Source organism: Dysidea avara, chromosome 4 (genome assembly GCF_963678975.1).
Source record: "Dysidea avara chromosome 4, odDysAvar1.4, whole genome shotgun sequence".
In the NCBI taxonomy this organism is placed as follows: Eukaryota; Metazoa; Porifera; class Demospongiae; order Dictyoceratida; family Dysideidae; genus Dysidea; species Dysidea avara.
In genome coordinates this window covers 21,962,808-21,983,213 of record NC_089275.1, presented here as the reverse complement: position 1 = coordinate 21,983,213, position 20,406 = coordinate 21,962,808, and the positions used below count along the sequence as shown (strand labels likewise).

General features: G+C 37.9%; 1 protein-coding gene across 1 annotated transcript; it reads left to right on the top strand.

Moving 5' to 3' along the window:
* Positions 1–314: 314 nt before the first annotated feature.
* Positions 315–12,528, top strand: LOC136254317 (beta-1,3-N-acetylglucosaminyltransferase radical fringe-like). The gene is made up of 13 exons (XM_066046993.1): positions 315–391; positions 442–647; positions 4,868–5,278; positions 5,331–5,394; positions 5,450–5,492; positions 9,349–9,429; positions 9,480–9,633; positions 9,692–9,733; positions 9,782–9,870; positions 11,664–11,737; positions 11,793–11,887; positions 11,938–12,026; positions 12,075–12,528. The coding sequence occupies exons 2-13, from the start codon at positions 528–530 to the stop codon at positions 12,127–12,129; spliced, it is 1,317 nt and encodes a 438-aa protein (XP_065903065.1). The 5' UTR covers positions 315–391; positions 442–527; the 3' UTR covers positions 12,130–12,528.
* Positions 12,529–20,406: the final 7,878 nt, after the last annotated feature.

The window sequence follows — 20,406 nt, the reverse complement described above, 5'->3', positions numbered from 1 at the left end:
TGGACTGCCCTTGCCTACCACCCCCCGGAGCACAAAGAAAGGCACGTGCTGGACAACTGTAAAAGACAAAAGAAAAACAGAGTAACACAGCCAGCATGTTACGCTGACAGGCGGGACTCCACTTGCACTAAATCCACAGACTACAGAAAGCTCTAGCCTCGGTATCAGTTGCTCCACAGACTACAGAAAGCCTCTGTGCCTGCTATAAAACATACTGCTTGTTTAGTGGTTTTAAAAATAACTGTAGAACTCACTGTAGAACGCTCCATTTTGTTTACTCATTACACGAAAAAATCCGAAGTTAATTCGTATGCATACACGTGACTCGGGAAAGCCTCCTGCGTGGTGGATCTTTGATTCCCAGAATCCCCAACCATAGACTCCACGTTGTGTACGTTCGTTCCCCTTGTGTACGTTGGTGTTGGACCCCTATGTCAACAGGAGTACGATAATCTATGGTGGGAGTTGGTAGAGTAGTCAAAGGAAGTATTAATCAAGCGTTGTAGTGGCAGCCGGGAGGTCGAAGTATGTTTGACAGATATTTACGGACTATACAACTATGCATGACCGGGATGGTATGCGTAGTGGTGGCGGTATTACTAACGTATGACTGGTCGCCGGAATCATCATCAGTGTTTGTTCATTCTGTAAGTGTATCACACGTACATGGTCAGTTCGCCCAACCCTTATTATGGCACCTATTAGGCCTCTATTTGGTGATTATTAGTTTCTCATCCACCGCCCGCATCCTTCTTAAGCTACCGCATGGTAAGCCATTATTTACTCTGAGCATTTTTTTCAGAAGAACACGTGATACCAAACTGTTATAATTTTTGTTGATGAACGCTACAATTAATGCGCTATATATCACCAGGAGAACTGTTGTTTTCCTTAGCAAATTGCTGCAGTGCTAGTTGCAATCGTGCTCTATCGACTTCATCAAAGCAGGCTTTCAGTTGACTGTCGAAAAACAGTTGGCGATCACGAAAAGTGGTGAAGGAAATGTTTGTAGTAAGAAAGAAAGACAATTTGGACAAGGTCTGTACATCAGTGTGTTAATATAAAATAATGGTAATACCTTCCCGCCTGCATCATGATAATTAGAAAGGCTGGATGAGAAACTAATAATCACCGAATAGGGGCCTTACCGGGAAAGGTGGGGATTTGACATTTTCAAAAATCAAATTCCCCACCTGTGGGGCATGATGAGTAGTCAAATCCCGTACTTTGGGAAAGTAGGTTATTCTTGCAGGAGGTGCATAGCTTAGGCCTCTCCAAATAAATTCTTTGTTTCCCGTCCTAGACTCAAGCATATTTGTATGCGGGCGGGCGGTTCATTTCCATTATTTCATTATAAGATTGGCAGCTTTTCAAGCCATTATTTGCCTGGCACAACCATAAAAAGCTGCATAAAAGCATGCTTCAGCTTTTCAAGTTGCAAAAATGGTGCAAACGTGAAGTTTGTGCCAACTCGATAGCACTGCTGGCACGTGAGCTGACACTGTTTCAAGATGGCTTTTACTAAGCCTCTCAGTATGCAAGAATAACCAGAAAATAATGGAAGAATATGAAATAATGGAATATTTAGAGCTGTCAGTAACTAGATGCGGGCGGTGGATGGGAAACAGAGAATTTATTTGGAGTGGCCTTATAAGGGTCAAGCAAGTGCTAAAATTTTTGAACAGTCAAATGCCCCACTAGTGGGGCCATTTTTAAGATCTAATTGGATCAATTCCCCCATGTATGTCTGGGAGGGGGGTAGTGGGGCTTAATATTGATAGGTGCATTATGCACTTATCAATGTATTGCCCCACCACCCCCCTTCCCTCTCGAGCGTAAGTGGGGCTTTACAGGGGGAATTGACACTAAACTGCTGTCCCACTATAGGGCATTTGACGATTGTTCATTAAGCATCCAAGTATTTTTGTTGTAACTTTCCAACCATGCTATGTCAAATCCCGAGTAAAATCCCCGTGTTGCAACTGGGGCCAACAGTGGGGATTTGACACAATAGGTTTGCTCTACTATGGGGCATTTGACATTAGGCTGTGTCAAATCCCCACTATAGCCCCATATATGCCCGAGGGGGAGGGGTGGGGCAATACATTGATAGGTGCATTATTAAGTGATCTGAAAAGTGTAGGCTGCGCCAGACTAAGATTACTAAATAGCTATTTCAAGGGGAAATATTTTTGAGGTTGCAATATTTGCAAACAATTCCAAATGCAATTTTAATAGAGAGGTCAAATGGTTTTTTACCAGTAGAATTAACTACAACATCTTGTAGAGCTGCATAGGTTTGCCACAATTGCTTTTGTAATGGCTTAACATAGGTGGTTCTACAGATATCAGTCTTATTATGCTCCATTGGTAGCCATGGCATAGAACAATAACAAGTAACGTATGTGTACAAGTAACGTATGTGTGATTACGTCACTAATTGCATATAGCATTACCAGTAAGCTAATTATAGCTGAATAGGTCTCAATGACCAAAAACCATTCTATTCATCAGCTGGAACACTTTACTATGTGGCAAATTATGAAGCATAAACCTTTCTGCTGTGATTGCCTTACCATAAGAGCACCACCTTAACCAGGTCTATTGGCAGTGATTTCAATCAATCCAACATGTATATGAAACTGTTAGCTTACAACAAAATGACTTTCAAGTATATTTGTCACTTTTGATAGAACAGCTACGTTTATGTGTAATATCAAAGCTATCACTACTGGTAAAGCATACATTCCATGCAGTATATGGCTGTGACAGAATTCTGTTTACACCGAGCAAAAAAGCAGTGGGAAGTCCTAGTTACAAAACTGTAATGTGTTGTTCTGACAATCTCTATATTATAATATTGTATCGTCAAGATTGAGGCACCCTAATAGAGCAGTCAGATAGTTAACAGAACAGTGAGAAGGTAATTTCTCGTAGTTTAGTGTCACCAAAATTCTAACTCAACAACCATAAAAATGATCATTTTTTAACCATAATTTTGTGTGCCATTAAAATTTTGATAGCATGAGGGATAGAAAATTGTGTTATGTATAATGCATGATTCAATAGCTCTTTAGCCATAAAAAGTTCCTTTACCCATAAAATCACTATTCTGTATTGTTGAGCCACTATTCAGCCCTAAAGGTACAAATCAAGCTTTTACTGGAAGTTTATACTCATTCTGAGTAATCATTTCCATAATTCAGTACACCTAGCTAAAGGTGCTAATGTGCACGAGGTTACAGTTTTTATTGAGTCTCTTGAGAGCTGAATTGGATGATCTAGTCTCAGCCAGATGGTCAAAAAACTTCAATCCACACCATATTCTGCACACAGGTACTACTTGGCTCAGAGGTGATCACTGTGGTAAATGTTGTAGTATTTCCTGCTGTTGTGCTGTGCTCCAGATCACAGAACATTGTTTTTACATAACATTACTATCTGAAAAACTCACTGCAGGAACTTTTGTGAGCCAAACTGCAAGTTTACTTCTTGCCTTCATTCATAGGGTTGGTTTGTCAGTTTTTCTTGCGAACTTTAAACCTGCCAAAAATGCCTTTTTCAACCAAGTTTTACTGTGTAGAAGAAATTTTGGATATCAAATGTGATGTTTTAAACTCTAGCTGTATCCATGGTTAGTTGTATTCATCCGTAGTGTGGCTTTGGAAACTCTCTTAGCAAGGTCAAACCCACCAATAATGCCGATCTTGCTAATTTTAGAAAGTTTTGCAAGTCAAATGTGCTGATCTAAATATTATTGCTGGACCTTTCGATTGCCTTCATCCGTACAGGGTTGATTGCATGACAACTTTCTCTTTAATCTGTTGGCAATTCAGAGCATGCCAAATAGGCTGAACCAAAATACTACTTACTAGTTATTTTGTTACATACAACTGTGGTGGTGTAAATAAATGTATTGGCAACAAGTGATGATGTCACTATCCTTACGATATCTGCAAAGATTTTGTTCAGGATTTCCTAAATAGTAAAATTTCTAATCGTTTCAGGGCTAGTGTGGTCAGTTGACTAAGTAATGTGGTATGAACTACATAGCTATAGGCTATAGTGTCAACGTAAAACATTAAACTCACATAGCCAAAATTCTCCATTATATCTCTAGGATTTGTCCATTCATCATAACCGAACGTAACCAGAGCATACTAGCTGCTGACCCATAATTGAGGGAAATTTTAGGCATGCATCTATAAAATATCCAGTGGTTGCACTCGTATTGGCTTGGGTGATTCATCACTCTGTGCATGTCTTCATGTGTACACAAAAATCTGCTACTAAAGTACCTGTGATCATAAAAACTTGTATGAGATGCAAGCTATAAGCTACACTACATGCTAAAAGCGGGAGAGTATCTGCACTTCACAAGTGCTTTTATTAGTGATGTTATGGTTAAATATGTAGTATAATTGTAGTCGAATCGTCTGGTTTTTGTTGGAAATGATGCTGCCAGCTACAGTGGGACCTCCCTTACATGAGCTACTGTGCCAGTAATACTATTCAGATAAGTGAATTTGTCCATATAAATAAAGCTCATTTGTGTTATACGGAGCACTGTTCATTTACTGCAATAGAGCACTTGACAAAATACTCTAATAGAACAGTCACTTCCTATCATTCTAAAGTTGATAATTGAATTCAACTGTACCAGCTGTAGTGTCTGTGTCTCCAGCAGAGATACAATCTGTAAGAGTTACTGATGAGAACTGGCTCCCCTTGAGTCTACCTTATATCAGATAATTGTATTATAATATTTGAGTTCTAACTGTTAGTTATGACTACCTCTTTTCAGCAGTCTAATACCCCCCTCCCTATATAATTGTACTTTTGCTGATTTATACTTCATTGTGTTTAGGACATACTTGTAGTTGAGCACACCACAATCAACAATTTTGGAAGTTTTTCTGATGATAAACTTGATCACAATCAAGAAGAACCTGATCACACTAACCTCACACCACAAGAAGTGAAGCCCACTTCTACCAATCAAAATCAAAATGTTAATAAAAAGAAAGCACCCAATTTACCTGATCATACAAGTCCTACTTCACAAACTGATGGTAAAGTAGCAGAGTCCACTTCTACTAATGAAAAAGAAACTTCTCCAGAAGTTACTTCCATTAAAATTAGTGGCAAACCATTGGAAAAAGTTAATGCAAACTACACTCATAATATATACTTTTCTGTGAAATCATCTGGGAAAAATTACAAAGATAGGCTGTTCCCTTCGATGTTGACTTGGTTTCAACTTTTAGATAAAGACGAGGTACATACAATACATGTTTATATTGATAATATATTCTGCCACTATTATTCAGTTAACAATAACCAGTGATAATGCTTCTGCAGGAAAACCATATCTTGATAGAATTAAGAAAGCAGGTACATGGAAATATTTTCTCTATGTTTGTTATGCTATGTGTACTTATTTATGCAGGGTTTAATGTGGTTATTTCATCTTGTCCAGGTGATCACTCATAGTAAGAATGTTTTTATAAGGCCATTTTGTGTAGTGTTGGATAAAAGCATGAAATTTGGTAGTACTGTACTGTTGTAGCGTACGCCACCAATTATCGCTATCAACTTTTTAAAACACCATAACACTTGAGCCACGTAAACTTTTGAGATTCTGTTTTCACCCATCCCAACCTTCATTATCAGTCTACCCTTCCCTAAAGATTTGAAAGAATCCTAGTAGCCATGATGAAGATATGGCAGTTAAAGTAGGCATCTTCAATTGCCATTTATCGCCACTCGGTACAATATATTGCCACTGTGTATATTTGCGTAGACTAATTATCACCACTCACCCACACTTTGCCACGTAACAGATGATGTGTTTGTTTGGCTTTCACGATTAACATATTGACTTTCACACCTATCACCCACTCAACCATAGAAGCCATAAAGTTGATTATAAAAATTCCCCTATAGACAATTTAAACTCATTACTGATTGTGCAACATTACTAAAAGATAATAAAATACTACAATCAGTGTTTCATGCACACTACATAATCAAAAATTACACAACACAGTTGGAGCAACATCTAACTACACCATTCACATCAGTAACAGCATTCTCCACACACTCCTCGTGAATCCATTGTCCACAGCCACGTTTTTTACCCATTTTGCTCCATTCCCCATGTCAATGTCTTCCTGGTAAGTCCCTAAACACTCACAACACTCATAATCAAGTTCTAAAGCATCCTTAGTAGTATCATCCATATCAGTCAGTGGCAGGGAAACAGCTGTAGCGGTTACTGCATGGGGTTGTACCTATATCCTGAGAGGTAGAAGGCTTCTCTTGATCTTTGGAAGGCTTACATTTGGTCTCTTCTGCCCTTTACTACCAGCTTTACTAGCCTTTTCTTCTGCTGTCTTCTTGGCCAGCTCTTCCTTTTCCTTTCTCTTGTCCATTCATTCATTCATTCTTTTCTCTTTTTCTTCTTTCTCTTTCTGTTTCTTTTCCCTTCAAAGCACAAGGCCATCTGCACTAGTTAATACTCGTGAACCAGTGACTCTATGCTAGTTGATGAGCTTTTATCCTTTCTAGTGGCCACTGGTACATACTAAACAAGGCTATTTTGAAATTACACTGACACACTGAGTACCTGCACTGGGTGTTGGAGCTGAGGTGGATGAAGTACTTCAACTACTTGAGACTGCACCAAGGGTAGAAAAATTTAGCCTAGCTGGAATTGAAGCATTGTCACTGCGACTAGTAATTCCAGCACAGTCAGATGGCAGATGAACAGGCACGTCAGCATCATTTGTAGACAAAATAAATCCAGATCAGGACTAGGGTCTGAAAGACATAATGCATCAGGTGTAATATCATCTGGAAAGTACTCTGCCAAGGGAAAAAAATTACTGCTATCTTCCTCAGGATGGTTAGCCTCAAGCCAAGCTATATACCTCGGATCACACTCATTGTAGCCTTCAGCAAATTGTGTAACAAATTTAAGTTCTTCAGCTGTGAATGCTGGTGGAATCTATGACATCATCAAACTGTGAAACTTCACCTGTGTTATCTTCCTGTGATATTTCTGCGGTGCTATCAATGATGGCAACTTCAGCGAAAGGATTGTGATCAAGAACTGCTCTTGGATTAAAAGGTTACACTCCACAATGTTTGAAGCCACTGATGATATTTGCTGAAACAATTGTGTTCAGCCAGGCTTTTGAAAACAGCTCACTGTACTGATACTTGGTGATAATCCTGCCAGGGTGTGACTGAATGTAGTCATGACAAACACTTTGTCAGTTGGATTTGAGTGGCCCATACACTGCAGTGTGGAGTGTTTGCGTCTCATGGGTTGTATGTGGAACAAGAGTAAACATAATAATTCCATTTTCCTTTGCAAAGGTAACAACCTCTAAATTATAATGGAAGCCATGACCATCTAACAGCAATAACAAAGGTTGAGCAGCATTAGCATGATGAACAAGGTGCTTATTAATAATGAACCACTGTTTGAATAGCTGCATGTTCATCCAGTCACTGTCACTTAAGCCATATGTGGTTCCCAGCACCTCCTTTTCAGTCCACTCCATATTGAGATTCTTAGCATCGAAGATGACAAAAGGTGGCAGAGCTTGCCCTACTGCATTAATGCATCCAACAACAGTGGCCTGAGATTTGTTGCCTGATGTGGCATATCGCACTTTCTTTTGTCCCTTCTTTGCTATAATACGAGGGGCTCTGTGGTCAAGGGTTTCATCCACATTGTAATTGTGCTCTGGTTTATCAAGCAACTGGTGTTTATCAAGGATGTCCTTCAGCTCCCTGAAGTAGTTACTCAAAGCTTCATTATCTGTATGGCATCCATTGTAACGAAAGCTGTGCGATCGCCCTTGCGAAAAGTAAGTTGTTGTCTTTCAAGAAAATGTCTAAACCACCCATCTGATATCCTTTCCTTCCGTAATACCCCCTTTTCTCGAGCTTGACCTCTCCTACAGCCTTTATCTACTTCCTTCTTTTCCCATATCCCACACTGGACATTACTTATGAAAACCTGCTAAATCTCTCTCTTATACCTCGTTTAAGTATGGTCTGGGGCCAGGCTTGACTCCATGCTGCACTCTTCCTGATAGACGATCTCGAAGGGTCCTTTGAACACCATACTGCACAGAAGCGCACTTAACATTCATGTTTCCTTGCTTTACCTCCTCCATAGTGGCAAGCATTGACGTGTTGTCCCACTTCAGCCTTTTCTAAGACAATTGCAAGCAAGGAGGAGCCCATGTAGCACGACACGTTTCTGTCCATTGGCCCTCATTCGTGACCGTCCTTGTGGCATCGCTCTAAATGTGCAGTAGAGTGCATGTAACTTGCTGATTTGCAAGTTAACATTAACAGAGTTACTTACGTAGTTAGTAACTTCGCTTAAACGAAGTGAAAATAAGTTTATGAAGTGATTCAAACAGATAACCTTCGAAATGATTTCTTTAGCTACTGCACAACCTGTTCGCTTTCGTAAAATCATGTAATTTTTGCATGGCAATAATAGAATGCAAAAGTGGCGATAATAAGTAGATGGCGATAATTGGCAGCCTACGCTATAGTTTATGTGTATAAAATGTCTTTTCAGATATGGAGCCACTGACCCTCCCAGCTAATTGTATGTGCAAAAATTGTAGCTATTTTACTGATATATCATTTAAAATGCCAAAATATACTGTCTAGTTGGTATGCAATTGATAAACGTGAGAGCTATATAGAGCAAAATGGACATGGCTTCATTGTTTAAATGTTTACAGTAATACTGAAGTTCGATTTTCAATGTTAAGGCAGTTTTCCACTTTTAGGCATAAGAAGGGGTAGATCCAAGGGAGTGCTTGCTCAGGTAGTAGAAGTAAATGCAAAGGGAAGGGTAGGGTTTGCCTACCTGTAGACACTAGCTGTATAGAGATTCTGTCTTGAGACAATGGCAATTATTTGTGTATTAAATGCTAAGAGCATTTTAGGCAGTGTAAAGGGTGCAAGAGCCCAATGGCCCACTATAAGATTATAGAGCAGTCAAGCTCAAACATGTATATTCACTCATCCTTTTAAGAAGTGTGTAACCTAGTACTTTACAACAACAAAGTGAAACTCAGAACCTGTATAATTTCTCACCTCAAAACAACAAGAATGCTGTTGCATTCAATTTCATTAGCAATAGTTTCCTTCCCCTTCCCCTCCCCCTTCCCATTCTTTAGCCCTTTCCTCTCACTGCCTCTGACTGAAAAACAGCTCCCATCTTTATGACGCAATCATTACATGTCAAGCTTTGTGCTGGTGCACAAATCTCACTGCTATGCTAATCTTCACTCATTTATTGTTATATAGTAAAGCTTTGTGCTGTAAAACTGGTATGGAGTTCAGTTCATACTACAAAGCCTTAGAGAAACACAATGGTAACAAGGACAGGTGTGGTTGTTAGATGTCATGAACAGTGTGGTATTGTCATCACTCCATAGATACCAATGGTATTGTCATGTTGATGATGATATATATGTGAATGTTCCACAACTCAGTCATGTTCTACAACAGTATGATCCTAGTAAACCATACTACATTGGGAGATACCCTTGGATATTACGTCGTCGGTATGATAAACACCCTTACCTACCAGTAAGTGATTTGTTTAATTCCTACATGGACTGATTACAATTCCCTGCGTACATTCTAGGTTAACGAAAAGGCAAAGAACCGCATCCACAAAAGGAACTTAGTATGCCAGTAAAGAATGTCTTTGTATGATCACTATTTTTGTTTTTAGACAGTTATGGCTGATATCTTTCAGTATGCAACTGGTGCAACCTACTGTGCAAGTCGTGCACTGATTATGAAAGGAGAACATTTATTAAAGTTAGTCTGTACATCTAGTTAATCTGTCTGTAATCCCATTCCTAATGACAGTTCACTCTCCCACTAATACTGTCCCTCTAGGTACCTGAAAAATGCTAATAGTGTAGCTAAAGATTTTTCAAATGTGGATTGGTAGACCAATTTCCAGGTACATGCCCAGAATACCATAAATTACAAATGGCATCTCAGAAAGCAACTTACTAAATACAAAGGCAAGATGTACAAATAAAATCAAAATTTAACTTGAACTGTTTGCAATGGAATGATGAAACTTAAGTAGTTTGTAGTAGTAAATAACGGCATTATTTTGTACTTTGGGCCGATAGTAGATTGGTATCAATAGGTTAGTGCATAAATTATAATGAATGCACTCCAAAACAATGACACTTTATAAGCTACGTTAATCTTACCAGCAGGCAAGATTTTCATCAATGAAGTAATGCCCTGAAAAGGCAAAGCAACAAACCTGTATGTGTATACACAATAATTGTGGTTTTTCACTTGTAAAACAAAAGGTGCATAGGTGTAATTTTTAAAGTACTCCCATGCATGCCAAGGAGATGGCAATCAAGTCCTAATTGATTGGTTTGGAGTGGGGGGGATTGGGACCGCCAGTTGTTACATTGATAGTTTCAGACAAATTCTATCTTCTTTTGTAATCTGTCCTACCTGTGCATGTTTCACTATTATGAATACTCGTGAATTTGCTCTGGCTATATTGTCTTACAAGTTGACACACTTAGTAGTTGATTGAGTTACCCTAATAGAACTGTCACTTGTAAAACTGGACCATGTACTGGGGAGACAAGAATTAACGATTACTTGGATTGGAAGCATTAGTTGATAATTTTACATAGAAACCATACAATGGGAATTAAATTCCTTTGAAACCATCTGTGTTTTACTTCTCCACTTCTGGATGTGACAGACTGCTTCATACAGTATTTACAGCATAACCTTTGCAAAAGTATTATGGTACTAGAATACAGAAATAGCTATAGTAATTAATCTGTATAAATATTGTCACTCAGAATTGAAACTGGAGTTGTATCGGGCCATGTCTCTTGTAACTAATAAAGTATACAAGTGCATGAGAACACCCCAAGATAAGTAGAGAAGCTCAAGTTAGGCCATTTTCATGCTATTACAAGCTGTAGAAGTGTTTTATTTATTAGTCCAGTTGTAACTGGCAAACTGTTACATTTTGGTATGTTTTAAGACAAAGCAACAACAATTATTTTGTTCATTGTGTGTTTTGGATTCCCTTTGGTACATGCGTCACTCAGACAAAGTAACAAATCATTTACAAATTAGGCATAGTGACTTGTAATACCTTCTGCTGTGTTCCCATGTGTTATTGATATGTGATACAATGTATTTTCTGCTTACCACAACAGTACTGGACCGTACACCATAGTACAATGTGGTAAAACATTACTTCAGGTGAAACATAGATACGCACCTGTAACCACAACTTTCTTTTCCGATCCCAGTTTGCGTTATATATCTATGAGTACATGGACATTCCCTAGGCATTACTGTGAAAGAGATTCCACAGGCCACAAAACCATACTATTAATATGAAGACTGCATGATACATACGGTAGAACAATAATTAGTTTTGAAGTTATTTTTATTCCTTCATGCATGAATGATGATTGCATAATTGTAGGGACATTTGATTTGAATTTGCTGCAGCCATACATAAATGCTGTGCAAGTGGCTTGCATACACTTAATGGCTATACACATGATCCGTAGTATGTAGTTGTACATGTTTTTCACACACTACAGTGGTAAAGATAATTTCATCGCAAGTTGTGAACTTGCTGGAAACTTTGATGACATAACAGTTGGATTTATCTTCGGTAACTACACTGCTATAGTGTGTGTGTACAGTGTTATAAGGTATAAATACTATAGGGGCAGTGCTGGGATGTAATCTAACAGAAGTTGATAGTATTTATAATCAGTTTTACAAATTGGGTAATTTCTCCAAAGAACAGATATCAAAATTTGTTAGTTGTGTTTGCTTAAATTTTGAATTCATAGACATTTCTCCATACAGCTCACTGTTAGTTACATAATGAATGCAAAGACTCATAAAGTTACCAATGCAGTACCTCTAAAGTCAAATATTCCAGGAGATATAACAAGGTGAGAGATGTTTCATTTGTGTCATTCGGATTTATCCAGTTTGTACAGGTTTATGGCTTATCATTGTCTGCTGTATCCAAGTGTATCATGGTGTCCAAGATGAACAAAACGATGTATCATATATAATATGAATTTAATTATATTATAATACAGTGCTCTCTTGATTTTCCAAACCTCTGTTATCTGAACACTTGGTTATCCAAACATTAGAAATGACTGCTCTATTAGAGTATCTTGTCTAATATGTATGTTCTATTAGAGTATTTGAACAGGGCTCTATATAAATGAATGGGCTTTGATTATACGAACTTTTTGATTATCTGAACATGTCTTGGTCCCACAGGGGTCGGATAATCGAGGGAGCACTGTACATAGCTATAGAATTTCAGTTATAATAGGCAGATATCTCCTCCACTATAATGCATCTATATATTCAAACCACAGAACATACAAGTATGGGAAAATGACAAGAATTTAATACAAGTATTGTGATGCTAATCAATTGTAAGAGTATTGTATCAATTATATGCACTATCACACGCACTTATGTGACTTATTTAGTATGCTTGCTATTAGCACTAAGTAATATATGTGTACTTCATTAGAGTCTATTTTCTGTAGACTATATAGTCTGCAGACTAAATATTGTGTAATTGATATATATCAAAAAGTGTGGTAAATCAGGTGCACATGATGCTGTAAAAGCTGTCTGGGGAAAATTGTATGGTGACCAGGCATCCTTTGTTTGTACATGTACTGTATTTTAATATTCTTCTTTCCCTGTCCAACTATGGTGGTGATGTCCAGGCTGAATAAGTTTATTTCTCCCTGGCCTTCTTTCTTAACATGTACTCTAGGTAGCATGCATATATTATGTAGACAGCTTTAAGACAACTGCACAGGTACGTATCTCCATGTGTGAGTGAGTGATTTTACTGAAATTTGCGTTTTGTCATTTTCTTTTGTTTCCATCATCTCTGCATGTTTGGCTTGAGAGTGCTGCAATTCCCATCCTCTAAGCCCGTGATGTTAGTTCTCAATTGTTGTACAAGTTAGAAAGCATTAGGTGAGGATACGATGTTGATGACATCAGGCAAATAGGAATCAAGCAGAAGCAAAAGAGTATACATGTATGTACACCTGAGAACTGGATAAACAAGTTCACATTTTGTTTTGTTGTAGTTGATTGATGAGAATGAATGATATTTCTAACTTGTGTATCCGTATTATTAAGTGATAGGATTTGCTTTAGTAAACATGAAACACTTTAAAAAGCATAAATTGCATGAAAAGGTGTCTGCTACGTATTTGCAACATTATCATTGTGCCCTGAAGAATAAGAAAGGTTGATGGTCTGTCCTGCTCCGCTCATCATTGCTGCTCTTCTTACTGTCTGCAAGGTAATGTCACTTACTTCCACCAATGTTCCAACTAGTCCTACTGGTGACATACAGAGTTATGGTGCCATTGTAGTAACACTTGCACTCAATAACTTGTTCAAGTTACACTGTTCATCACTTATCTCTTCTCATACAAATTAAACAAGCCAGAGCTGTTCTTATATGTGGCCATTTTCCATTTTTGTTTTTTTCCTATAACTAATTGTTTTACTATAATTTAATACTGTGCACTACTCCAGCTTGTTTCAGTACCTTTTATTGATGTGCTATGATCCCTACTCTAGTTGAAATTTCAAAAAAAGTTTGTGTAGTACTGAATAAACTAGTCTGAGGATTTCAGACCGGCTCAGGTGGCATGGATTCAGGAGATGGAATATGATATAGGGCCGGATTGTGCTGGGCTCAGTGGAAGAGGAAGCTGTCCACAATTGGGGGGTGAAGGGCTAGTCTTGCCAGCCAGCCTGTTTTGTTTTTTTTGATTTTGTCGTTTGGTTGGAAAAGACACTTTGGTAACATAGTCAATAGCTAGTCGTACAGCAATCCAGATCTTTGATGGACCAGAAATTGAGTTGGTTAGCCCTAAACCTTTCAAGCTCAACTGCACACCTAACAAATGCTGTGGAGAAACAATCATATGAATACACTCTTTACCATAACTAAGAGTACAATAATGATATTCATAATCAATTAGCTGGTCATTTAATTATCATAGGTTAAAAGCTGCTGCATGCACAAGCAGCGGCGGAGGAAGTAGTTGATATGAGGGGGGGCTGGGCTGACCCAGATTTATTTCTATAGTTTGGTAAAGTGAGACCAAAAAAAAAAAAAAAAAAAAAGGTCACAACCAACTGACAAGAGCTTTTCACCTCACCAGCTACCATTTCTAGCTGATAAACTACATAAAAATCCTTTCATAGCTCGCTACACACTGACTACTTTATTAGAGTGACTGCTCTATTAGAGTATCTCGATCTTTATCACGGTTTTCAGCCCCACTCCAAGAAAGATAATTTCGGTGTGATATCATTCTGAGGGGGGGCTAAGCCCCCCTTCAGCAGACCGAGGGGGGGCTTTAGCCCCCTAGCCCCCCCCTTTCCGCCGCCTATGTGCACAAGTAACTATTGGCCATGTTACCAGACAGTCTTTTTTCCCAACCAAATGACGAAAAAAATTACAGGCTGGCTGGTGAAACTATGGGGGGTAGTAGTCAAACGTGGCCAGACCATTTTTCTCGGCACGACGCTAATACATGCTCCCACGTTCCAGTGTCATTACTTGTGGTTAATGCTATGTAAACAACAGTGCTATGATCAAGTTTTTGCAGGTATTCTAAAGATATAGGTGTAAACTATAGTTATTAAATATTATGTCATACTGAATGCATGCTATAGTAGGAATAAGGTTTGCATTTTTCTGATAAAGAATAGTATCACCAACTTATTCCAACTCCACCCAGCCCAAAAATATACCTTCAGATAGGAATTGTGGTAGCTATCCAATTTTTTCAATGAAAATTTTCAATTCCACAATAGAACTTAAGTACAACACAACTACAACTTGTGTTTGTCCAATCATCTGAGCTCCCATGCACAGGGCCGCCCACAGGGGGGGGCAACTGGGGCATTTTGCCCCGGGCCCCAGCCTGAAAGGGGCCCCAGGAGGCCCCATGAAGGGCCCCCTGAATGCCTGTTTAAAAGATCGATATACTCTAATAGAGCAGTCAGATCTAAATACTCTAAAGAGCAGTCACAGTATTCTTCAGAGGAGCAGTGTAGCAAGCTTATAGATAAGGAGATATGGTTGGTGATGGGTAGTTATTGTCATTGCCAGCAGGTTGTGACCTTTTTTTTTTTTTTTTTTTTTTTGGTCTTCACCCTTACAACTTCGGTCAAGGGCCCCACTTTAACTCTTTGCCCTGGGCCCCTTAATTTCTCTGGGCGGCCCTGCCCATGCATGAAGATGAAACTAGGCACAACATTGTTATGTTACCAAGTTAGAAGAATAAGGAACTTCAAAGTAAGCAGTACAACAAAACTTTATTTGGCATACATAATTTAACACGTTCACTTCAGAGAGCTACTTGTGAATGGGTATACACCATCGTACTTGCATCAATGAAACATGTTTTCTCACCACAAATTAAAGCTTATATAAAATTCACTGAGATTTCAAGGAGCTATGTATATAAAATTCTCAGTACATGTATGAACTCACTCCTAATTCTAAAATGTATTGGAAATCCAAAATGTTCCTGATTTCTGTATCAAAACACCTATGTAGCTAGTACGTGTGCATGTCAACATTTAAAATGTAATCATACAATGGTAGTACTGGGATCAGAAAGGTTTACAATTTCCCTCAAACCCTATGGCTACATCTTTGAGCCTTCCATGAGGCCATATTGAAACTTTTATGCTGTGCCTCCCAGCACATCTGGTCTAGAATCACTACTGCCAAAGGTTTATAGTGTGATGGCTAATGGTATCCAATTTTTCACAGAGTCTGTAATATTATTATTGTCAATATATTGCCACCAACAGCTTCATTGCATACATTTAGTAGGTACTTTATTGCTTTGGTTGTGAACATCATATAGTTGCATGACTTGCAATTGTCAACTGATAATCTTATAACAAAAATTACTCTCAGATTATAGGATAGCACACTGTAGGCCTAGGTATATTAGGCTTATTATCAGTATAGCCTTATAAAGTTCTGTAAAGCTTTCATTTGTATGTCATGTTTACTCATTCTCAACAAACATTGAGCATTCCAAGTAGCTAAAATGGTCAAGGATGTTTTAACATAAAAATGTTAGTGCCAAACATCACAGGTGAGTGTAATAGTAAGAACGATTTTCTACTTTATTACTCTCAGTTGATCCACTGCAATTGGATATGCATCTGTCAGCTATGCAGCATACATATAGTCAATATTGTCTATTGATATATCTACATGTGCCCACACAACTTCACTGTATGTGTGGGATGAAGGATCATGTGTCACACTGTGGAGTTTATAGATTGTAAGTGTTAGCAAAGTAAACTTTAAAATGGTAAACTGATAACAGGGGAGGTTCTAGGAATCTCTGAAGGGGATTTCCAGTGTTGCAATTTCATCTCAGATGCAGGAAAGTGCCTCTAGCACTTGCACTGCAAAATCTAAAATCTAACAAAACTTATTTCCGTATTGGACCATTATTTTGACGTAGATAAATAAATTAACACCACAATTTTGTAAAATTAAAGTACTGATTTACAAAATTGTCCCTCCAGTAACTGTAGTTATGTACTACATGTATACGATAAATAATTCAAGTACGTTTTGTAACTTCTTTTAAAAGAACTTGTCATTGTGTAAAAGTATATTATGAAGTATAAATAATCAAAGATATACCCCATATTTAGAAGAGTGCCAATTCAAACAGAGGTTCCTAGAACCCCTCCCTCGCATAGGATTACACTTTAGGATATTTATAATACATGCTATACAATATCTGAATGTATGTTACAGTATAACAAGTACATGTTTGTACATCAATATTTGTTGAGTGCACTTTGACTTTCCTTGATGTTAGAAAAATTATAAACAAAACTGTTTGTTCCAGTGTTATTGCCACAGAGCTTGTCAAAAATGCATAACCAATAGAATTACTCAATGCATAACAAGCCAAAAATGATAGCCTGTTTATCCCAGCTGTGGATACCAATACAGATGATACTCGAATATCACTTGTCTTGAATTCACAGCAACGTTTACTGACTAAAAGGTAAAACACCATTCCAGCACCAAAAGTTGTTAACTCCATGACTGATAGGAATGCAAGTTGTACAATGAACATTATGGCAGCTGTACCACTAACAAAACCAACTGCACAGTATCCTCCTTCGGTCTTGAACGCATCCCTGGCCACTACTATATCATATGGTATCACCATCAGGCTAAGTAAAGTAGTCAGCAAACAGATCAAGATAACATACTTGCACATCAAGACCTTGTTAAGCCTAGGACCAACTGACCGTGCTCTGTAACTATTATACATTAGGTAAGTGAAGTGGATCAAGACTGAACACTTGATAGAATGGTCTAGAAAACTCATAATTCTTCTGAGATACACAAACATGGCACAGACTGCACCCTCATCAATTTTGTGTGTAAATTGATATCTGTTGTAAACAAATGCAATCACATGATCCAAGTTCAAGAAGAAACAGAACATAACAATCAATGCACCAAACATAGTCCGTAGGTCTTTGAAGTACAAGTGTAGAGCAATAGTACAACTGGCAAACAGAAAGTTAATACAATAGATGGAGGTTTGTACAGCATACAATACAATGTCTGGTTTGTAGTCATCATCCTCACAGTATGATCCATTTTTACGACACATGAACATAGATATACCGTCAGTAGATAGCAGCCAATCTTCAGTGTCATTAATAATATCTAACAATTGACCATCAACTTTCTTTACAACAGATTCATTGAAGATACAACACTCTGACTGACTTATCATCTCCATTTGCTCTAAATTCATTACTTTCATACTATAAATTGTAGTGCATAAGGTAACTAAAAACACTGCTCTAAAGTGATGTTTCATTTTATAACTCACTTCTGTTAACTCACACTGAAAGATGCTTCAGATACAACTACTGTACGATCAGTGATTATGTTACTATTATGTGGTAGACTTCATTTTAAGAAATCTATTTATGATAATACTATATGCAACATGATATAGGTATATCTATGCAGAACAAACAGATGCCTAGACTACACTACATATCTTTTGTCAAGAGATATATTTTGAAAAGATCAAATGTGAAAAACATTGTTGTCTTCAAAAGATGTGCTGCTACTTATATGTCTACTGTTTCAGTAACATAACCTGAACCAGCTGCAAGCCAACACTTGGATAATCCAAGGCTACAAATTCTTGGATACAGCAGTTAACATCAAACCCATACATATTATAGTTGTAACACATAATATATAATATAATAAACATATAATAGTTGTAATGAGGGCTTTGCCTGATATGCATGTATATTCAACAGCCTGAGGGCCGCAGGCCTGAGAGTTGAGGGCATACATAGTATACACTTGTAAAACAGCTGTACTTACATATAATCCAAAACGTTCATCTGCTATTATACTAAGGATCCGGCATTATTATACTAAGGATCCGGCATTGCTCACAAGACTTCAGTAAAATGGCTGGCACTTTGTAATAATATGTTACTGCAACTTCATTGGAGGCTCAAATTTAATGCATCCTACTTGGATTTGATAACACAATTGCATGAAGTACATCAGTCTAGAAACTATGTGTTGACTGTTTTCCTTTGCCTTTGTAATGCTAGGTTGCACGTATATCAATTTCAAGCTTCCAGTATAGTTGTATATAAACTAATATGTCACCCATCCACCATACTCACACTAACGAATTGTGTGATCAGGGTAGTGAATGTTCAAACACATCAATTTAATTATATTGACACTAAATTTAATTTTGGGTTAAATATTTTATTTTTCCTTCAGAAGGGTTGTCTATTTAGATTGTATAGTATACCAGTGGCCTTGTGAAGTGTATCAGTCACATTACAGTAGTGTTGTTTATCAGGGGCCCTTGTGGAGGCCAATGGTGACATTTGTGAGTGGAATGTGGCCTGGTGAGAGATGCTAGCAGTTGATTGCAAGGTGGAGTACTGTGCTGTGTCATAGTCTTGTGCTGTTTGCCTCAATCACTGCAGTGACGCCAATGGTAGATAACTGTACCACAACTCATCAAGGGCTGCTTGTAGTATCCAAGCTGATTGTCAACAGAGAATTTGCTGGCACCAGATCTTAAAGTATAGGTTGTATATACCAATGTGGGGGGCATGTACTTAATTATTAAACTGATTAATACATGGAGCATGAAGTCTAGGACAGACAGTAAATCATCAATGTGGCCATGTGGTATCCATTACATAGAGTATAGAACTGTTTGTTGTTTATGTTGGTTAGCCAAAGTGTTTGCTCATTTGTTGAAGTGAGGATTATAATAAAAGTTCATGGGGGTGGGTGCTAAGATGTGGAACTCCATGGATGATACATTGAATGGAGAGAATAAGCAAGATGATTAGAAGGTAAAACCTTGGGAAGTTGAACCCTTAATTATTCATGGCCATTTACTTAATAGGACCCTAGCCATGTTAAATACATCTCACACATAGTGTAGATGTATTTCATGACCTCATTAATAAGACCACCTTATTATAGTGACCATATCAAGTAGGTCCCTAACATAGTTAAAGTATACCTCATGACCTCATTAATAAGACCATCTCATTATATTTACCATGTCAAGTAAGTCAAGCTAGGTGTACTTCATGACCTCATTATTAAGACCACCTCGTTATAATAACCATGTCTAGTAGGTTCCTAACATAGTTAAGCTATACACTTCACAACCTCATTAATAAGACCACCTTGCTATAATGACCATGTCAAGTAGATCCTAAGCAAAGCTAGGTGTACTTCATGACCTCAAGTCTAAAGTGTACCTCATTTCAGACAGCACTATATTAATATTGTGCTTATAGCTACTGGTCATTGTCTTGATAAGAGCTGCAGCACAATTTAAGTAATTTGAGACAGTTTAGGATGAGGAAGGGAAAAAAAGCTTACACTGTACTTGTGAGAAATGTACAAGTCTGATGCCACTGTGACAGGTCAGATACATCGTAGCTCATCCCTTGACCAGTAGAAACAGAATAAAAACAGATGTGTCCTCTTATGCTGTGTACACCATGCAAGTATGGTCACTAGCATGTGTTTATATCTGCTAATTGTTTTATAAGTTGTGTTTCACTTGTTGAAAAAAATTACCGGTGTTGCAATCGTCACGTGATATTATTTTGTTTCTGGTATTACGTAATTTTGTAGTCTCGTGCCCAGACCCCACCCACTGCGTTAATAGGGTCTGGTGACTT